Source organism: Eschscholzia californica, unplaced genomic scaffold (genome assembly GCF_041429995.1).
Source record: "Eschscholzia californica isolate CP2 unplaced genomic scaffold, dmEscCali1.0.p SCAF_3, whole genome shotgun sequence".
NCBI lineage: Eukaryota > Viridiplantae > Streptophyta > Magnoliopsida > Ranunculales > Papaveraceae > Eschscholzia > Eschscholzia californica.
The window spans coordinates 39,123,242-39,130,382 of record NW_028238420.1 but is presented as its reverse complement, the minus strand read 5'-3'; the positions used below and the strand labels follow the sequence as shown (position 1 = coordinate 39,130,382).

The 7,141-nt window shown below is 35.9% G+C and overlaps 1 protein-coding gene across 3 annotated transcripts; it reads left to right on the top strand.

Moving 5' to 3' along the window:
* The first annotated feature begins 2,287 nt into the window (after nt 1-2,287).
* LOC147550154 (uncharacterized) lies at nt 2,288-6,919 on the top strand. Of its 3 annotated transcripts, none has more exons than XM_086670392.1 (6): nt 2,288-2,934; nt 3,239-3,416; nt 3,513-3,619; nt 3,707-4,826; nt 4,910-5,580; nt 5,694-6,919. In XM_086670392.1, the coding sequence occupies exons 4-6, from the start codon at nt 3,736-3,738 to the stop codon at nt 6,713-6,715; spliced, it is 2,784 nt and encodes a 927-aa protein (XP_086526518.1). In that variant the 5' UTR covers nt 2,288-2,934; nt 3,239-3,416; nt 3,513-3,619; nt 3,707-3,735; the 3' UTR covers nt 6,716-6,919. The 3 variants fall into 3 exon arrangements, with proteins under 3 accessions (XP_086526518.1, XP_086526519.1, XP_086526520.1); XM_086670394.1 differs by having other exon boundaries at nt 2,586-2,934; nt 3,502-3,619; XM_086670393.1 differs by having other exon boundaries at nt 2,308-2,934; nt 3,513-4,826.
* Nucleotides 6,920-7,141: the final 222 nt, after the last annotated feature.

Genomic DNA, 7,141 nt, shown 5'->3' with positions numbered 1-7,141 from the left:
TTAAAAGCATAATAGTACATGACCTTCTAAAGGCACTCCCCTAGTTTTCTTACATCCCTGTCAAAAATTTAAACTTGATTTTCACAATTAAAAATGATGATTTTTTTTCCAACGATAAATACTTGATTTTCACATCTAAACATTTTTCGATGTAACAAACGAAGTCATAAAGAGTAACGTTAGAAGAGGGTACAAGTCAAAGTCTACTCTAGAACTACACGAAGTCTACGGTCTGTATTTTCGAATCAACTCCCTTTCTCTCTTAATGGAATTTCATTCTTGATGGACAATAGATTCTTATTTAGGTCTGGAGCAAGTCTAGCTTACAACATCTTCTATCATTTTTCTAACTAGGTTTCTACCACTACCTACAGACGTTGTTAATCCCTCTTGGACAACGCCTTTCGCGAAAGAAAAGAAATAAGTTTAAACTATACTTTAAAACAACCTTTGATTGTTCCGAAAATTATTTAAAAGAGTTAAAAATTGTATTTCAAAAAAAAAAATCTCATAGATTTGATCTTTATCACACTTTTCCATTTAAAGGGACTGTCAGATTTATCTCTAACTGAGTTGTTCTATTATATAAATATTAGAACTTCTCATTCCGGTACCTTCCTTTTGTTGGATTATTTTTCAAATAATCCGTTAATTTATGACCAGCTCCCACCTAGCTCCTTAGTTTATCGACAATACTCATATGACCTTTTTTTTCCGTCTTTTCTGTCCATTGACTGTTAACATTTTTAAGGTTTTCTAGAAATACCATTTTATGAAGACGAAGAAGATCATGAATCTCCAGTAATAACAAATTAACAAGTGGTGATTTATTGTCACCAGGATGGAGAAAATCAACGCCAGGGTACATCAACCGCATACGGCTGGAAAGGACAATCACAACAACATTGGAACGTATCAGGAATATCTTCTTGTTTAAGTCCATTAGAAAGAGCTAGCCTAATAATTATTGGTGAACGAAGAAGGGTATAACACCGAGATCAATCAGAACATCTGGTGAGATTGATAGTGTATCAGTTAAACCTAATTTATCAACATCTTACATGTGTGCTAATCCATCATGAAAAGTAGCTACTTTCAGTAGATGCAACGATTATTATCCATAAAACTAGAAGATCCCAAGCATTCATTTTCACAGTTTGGACGATCTTGACATCGTAATTGTTTTCTTATACTAGTTGATTAATTTAATTTACTTAGCATTTCTGTTTGATTGGTTTGATTTAAAATTTCTTTAGCATCTGATGAAAGATGAAGTTTCAAAGAGAAAAAATCAGGGAAGAGGAAGAGATGATGAGAGAGTTTTTAGAGAGAAAACAAAGTTTCCTATGTGGGAATTAAAATTTAAAAGGACGACATTTCTGGAAGGTCTTGCAAATTAACCGTCAATAGATGAAAAAGAAGAAAAGGGAGTCTGGGTATTTTCGATCAACTAGGAGGGTTAGGTGTAGGGGTGGGATTTTGGCCCGGAACCCGCCCACGACCGCTCGAGTCTAAAGGTTCTTTGACCGTCCAATGCCTGAATCAGTCCGTACCCGCCCAATAGAAAGAGCTTAAGCAAACGGGCGTAGTCATAAGTCCTTATGCGATGATCCGACCGAGTCCGCCCGCTTATATAGTCCGTCCGACCGAACCCATCCATACCCGTCAGTTTATCCTACCCGTTACACTCGACCGCCTATATGATTGATTTTAAGCCTTTAAATTTGTAGGGTTAGCTACAACCGTTAAATTTTAAGAGTAAAATTATATAACCCTAAAAATCACTTTTCTTAATCTTGTATTCGCCTCTCCACTTCTTTAGTCTCTCCCTCTTCCAAAATCTCATCAGTAACCCTAGAATCCACAATACGCTGATCGTAATCCATGAGAATAAGAATATAAACCGATTGCAATTCATGAGAAAATTCTCAATAATTATCTTTTAATTTTGTATTCATTTTCTTTTTGGAATTATAAAGTGAGAGTTTAGAAAGTTGTATTTAGCTACTACATAGTTTTAATTTCAAATAAAAATTTATTTATTTGTTCATTAGTAACCGGTGCCCGATCGACCGATATTCGGTTTACCGACTATCAAAACGGTCACGGACGAACACTTTGCTGGAGAAAAATCTGAAATGTCTGCCCAATTTGTCTGGATGTTGGAGTGTACACTTAAGACTTGTGCCTGTTCTGTCAGGACCTGTTGAGTTAGTGTCAGTTTTCTGCCCGTCTAGACCCATTCCCACCCGCACCTAGGGGGAGATATGGTTATAAACTTTTTTTTGTAGGCCTCCATCTTTTCGTAATCACCTCTAGAGATTTAGGTGGTCACCGGTTTTGGGTAATAAGAAAACGCGCCATCAATTTCCATCAAACTAACAGTTTCCCTGTTTGGGTTTCTTCTGTTCTTCAATCGAAATTGTTAATGGAGAACTCAATTCGATCTCCAAATTTACCACATACCCATTAAAATTCAAAAGCAGTAAGAAAATGGGTTTATCTTCTTTCCCTGCAATTCTGCAATGTCACCTTCCTAGTGAAACCCTTTTGACTAAAAAGGCTAAAGAAAACAAATAATTGATAAAGTGCTTTCTCCCCAATAAGCAAACCAAACTTGTATTTGATAATTTCTTTTCAAAGCAAAATCTTTGATTTCACAATTCCAACTTGCTCAAGTTTGGCAACAATACATTACCAGAAGAAAGTTAGAGTGAAAGAGATTACTCTGTATTTGAATTTATTAGTCAACCATGTATCTTTTTCTCTATATAAATCTTAGTTCAGAGTCCACCATTTTTCAAATAATTTTCTTTCTCTATAACTCTAAGTTTGCCTCCTTTCGATCCATTAATGGCGGTGAAATTAAGGGTTTAGCTTCTTATGCTGGAGAAGTAAAGGGGTTTGTCGTACCAAGTTTTCTTTATTATCAAGGTTAGAGTCTCTAAACTATTACTATCATTTTCATTTAGAATTTATTAGGGTTATTTTTAATTTTTGGGTAGGCTTCTTCCGGCATAAATTATGGGTTCTTGGGGTTTGTATTTTAGGGTTTAATAAGAAAACTTTCAGATTCATGATTTGAAATTCTAATTGGGTATTTTATTAGAAAAACAATGACTTCATATACTATTATAAATTTGACTTTCCTGAATTTAGATTTGCAGAGTAAACTTCAAGAATAGAAAGTTTAGTTTTTTTAATCCATTAACTCTGTTTATGTTTCTTCCATTTCCAGGAAGGAGTCAAAACAAGCTACTCCAAGTGAAAGAGAGAGAGAGAGGTTAGAGAGAGAAACTGAGAAAGAGAGAGAGTTGTGGTAGTAGCCCACTGGTTGCCAATTTTGTAGCCATTAAAGCCGGAATTGTTAATGGTATCTGACAGTTGAAATCTAAGAGAAGTTGAAATTAGTTAAGGTAAAACTCTACTTAATTTTTTTAATAATTTTAATCCCATGTGAACTTTAATGCATTTTTCATGGGTTTCATAACATATATAAAGCTTTGGCACAGGACTCAATTGCTCTTCAAGATTCAAACTCTGGTTTCATATTCAAGATCTTGTTTCAACTAAGTGTGGGTTTAAGAAAGAAACCCTTTTCTTGCTCAAATTCATTGAGGTTAATATCTTTGTAACTATCTTCTGTTTAGTGATTCATATTACTTATGTTTGATTCTGAATTTAGATTTGGGTTGTTAATTTGAAGGTTTAATAATCTATTTCTAAATTGAAGAAATGGGTTTAAATCGGAATTCAAATGCTCGAAGTGGTGATTACTTAGAAGGAATGTTTAGTGATTATGTGGGTGGTAAAGGTAAACCGAAAGTTCAAAAGAGTTCATCGGCTCGCCTTGTTACTGCTCTAACTTGCCTTCAATTTGCATTTGCAATCTATGCTACTTTCCTTCTATACTATATGAGTCCTGCTGTCGATTTACGTACTAAACCAGACTTTGCTTGGGCAACCAAGATAGCTCAACATTGGAAAAACTATATTATTCCACCTCATGTTCTCGGCCGATATCAAGAATCTTTATCGTTTATGCCCCAAGTCACACCTAGTGAGGTTTGTGAGCATGAGACAATTGATTTTGAACAGAAGAAATCGAACGATGCAGTAATGATCAAGTATAAGACGGAGCTTTATACCGACGTTTTAAACTTCCAGAGCAAATCTTTTGGTACAGAAACCCTAACCGAACTTTTAGGTATGAGTTCGAAATGGAAACTTGGAGGACCTAATACACCTAAAGTGACTGTGATTTTGAATCATTTTAAGAGAAAAACTCTTTGTTCACAACTTGAGTCTTTACTTCATCAGACCCTTCCTTTCCATAGTGTTTGGGTGCTCTCATTTGGGAGCCCGAACGAGCTTTCATTGAGGAGGATCGTCGAAAGTTATAATGATACTAGAATTAGTTTCATTAGTTCTAGTTATGATTTCAAGTACTATGGAAGGTTCCAAATGGCTCTTCAAACGGAATCCGATCTTGTTTATATTCTTGATGATGATATGATACCCGGAAAGAAGATGTTACAAATATTATCTCACGTGGCAGGGACGGAAAAGTATAAGAACTCGGTTTTAGGAAGTATAGGAAGGATTTTGCCTTTTAGACAGAAGGATTATACATTCCCAAGCTATAGAAAGTTCCGTTCGAAGGAAGCAGGACTCTATTTGCCTGATCCAGCTTATGGAATCACAGTTGATAAAATCGTGCAAGTTGATTTTCTTTCTAGCTCATGGTTTTTATCGGCCGAACTTGTGAAAACACTCTTCATAGAAACACCCTTTACTTTCATGACAGGCGAAGATCTACACCTAAGGTATGCATTTTTATTATTAAAAACATAGCTTCCTACATTTTTTCGATTATTGCTCAGTACGATTTCTTTTGAATTTTTTATAGTTATCAACTTCAGAAGTATAGAGATGCGGGTTCTTTTGTACTTCCGGTTGATCCAAATGATAAAGAAACTTGGGGTGACAGTGAACATCGACTCGCTTATGTGTCTGAGACTACTGTTATCTTCAAAGATATTGTTCAAGTTCGAGATGATCAATGGTGGAAAGCTCTCTCAACAGGATATATGACTCAATGGGCAGCAATGAATCCACAAAAGATAGATGCCCTTTTTTACGCCCATTCTCTTGATGAAGTTAAGGCTCTTTCGCCCTTACTCGAAAAATTCAGGTCTACTGTTGGAAAGAAAGCTTACATTGCCGTTTCGGGTGGAAGTTTCTGCCCTTGTGAAGAAGCTGCAGTTGCTCTGAAATGGCCTAAACTAGTCTGCAAAGAAAGAAGATTCAAGATATTCGATTTAGGAGTTGGGGCTCTTTCGGGGATATCGAATTCAGAAGTTCCTGTTGTTCAATCCGTATACTCAAGTATGAAAGGTTTGATCAAAATTCACAACCCAAGTGTTCTAATCACAGTTTCTGATATTGACCCACACGTTAGGAAAGCTCTGAAAATGGCATCAGAAGCTAATACAAATCAGACAACATTGATTCTTCTCCCTAGGCCCTCAGTCTCTAAGGTTCTTTGGATGGCTGATCTTCGATCAACTGCATTGCCAAGTAAGAGAGATAAACTTCAATCTACACTTTTTTTGCTTAAATACAGATGATTTTTTGTATTGGTTTACCATTTTGTGGAACTAACTAAGACCTCATGATTTTCTTGCTTGTAGATTGGAACAAGATGCAGTTATCGGTGAATATTATCACCCAAAACCGGGCTTCCTCTCTTACTCGACTTCTAAAGTCTCTAACAGATGCATACTATGTCGGTGATAATATTCCTATAACCTTCAACATGGATAGTAAAGTTGACGAGGAGACTATAAAGCTTGTAAGTTCGTTTGATTGGCCTCATGGTCCAAAAATCCTCAGAAGAAGAATCATACAAGGAGGACTAATTCGAGCGGTTAGTGAGAGTTGGTACCCATCCTCTGACGATGATTTCGGCCTCTTACTTGAAGATGATATTGAAGTTTCTCCATATTACTATCTATGGGTAAAGTACGCGCTTTTAGCTTACCACTATGACCCACAAGTATCTTTTCCCGAACTTTCCGCTATCTCTCTTTATACTCCACGATTAGTCGAAGTAGTAAAAGAAAGACCCAAATGGAATCCAACAGAGTATTTCAAACATATTCATCCAAATACACCTTATCTTCATCAATTACCTTGTAGTTGGGGTTCTGTTTTCTTCCCAAAACATTGGAGAGAATTCTATGTTTATATGAACATGAGATTCACAGAAGATGCAAAGCAAAATCCTGTTCAAATTCCAAAATCTAGAACAAATGGATGGCAAGCTTCATGGAAGAAGTTTCTTATTGATATGATGTATCTAAGAGGGTATGTTAGTCTTTATCCAAACTTTCCGAACCAACAAAGTTTTTCGACTAACCATATGGAACCCGGAGCTCATATAAGCGCGAAAGATAATAAACTTAAGCACGATAAGACAGATTTTGAAGTGCCATTATTGAAAGACGATTTTCGAGGGTTTTTGCTTGGTGGAAAATTGCCTCCTGCTTCAAAGTTACCTTCTGTTAATCTATTTAACCAGGCATTGTCTTTGAAAGGAATGAAATCTGCAGGAGCTAAACTAGGACAAGATGTTCTTCGATGCAATAATTCGACAGAGGTTGTTGCTGTTGATCATGAGACAGGTCTGCCTCGTCAATGCGCGAAATTCTGAATTTAAACTTAGTTTTTTATTTTCATTCTTTGTTGTTATTTGTGTTTATGTATTTAGTGTTAAATCTCTTATTTACTTTACAATCTTTGGGATGGGGGTGAAATTCAGATGGTTAAAAAGGGTGGGACAATTTTTGCTCTTGTTCTTCTTTTGGTTCCCTGTATACACAAAGTGAAGGGGAATGATAAGGATTGTTGTTGTTCATTAACCCTCTATTTAAGGGTATTACCCATCAATATGTGTCCAAAAAATGGCTTTTGTTAATGAAAATTTGAATCTTGTATGCCTGAATCTTAAGTGGACAAAGAGAACTTTCATAATCACATAAATAAAAACCTCCTTCGGAATGCTTTTAGGTCGGACTCTCACAAACTTTGAATGGTGAAAGATCTAATCCTACACATGATATGTCCAACTGCAACACTT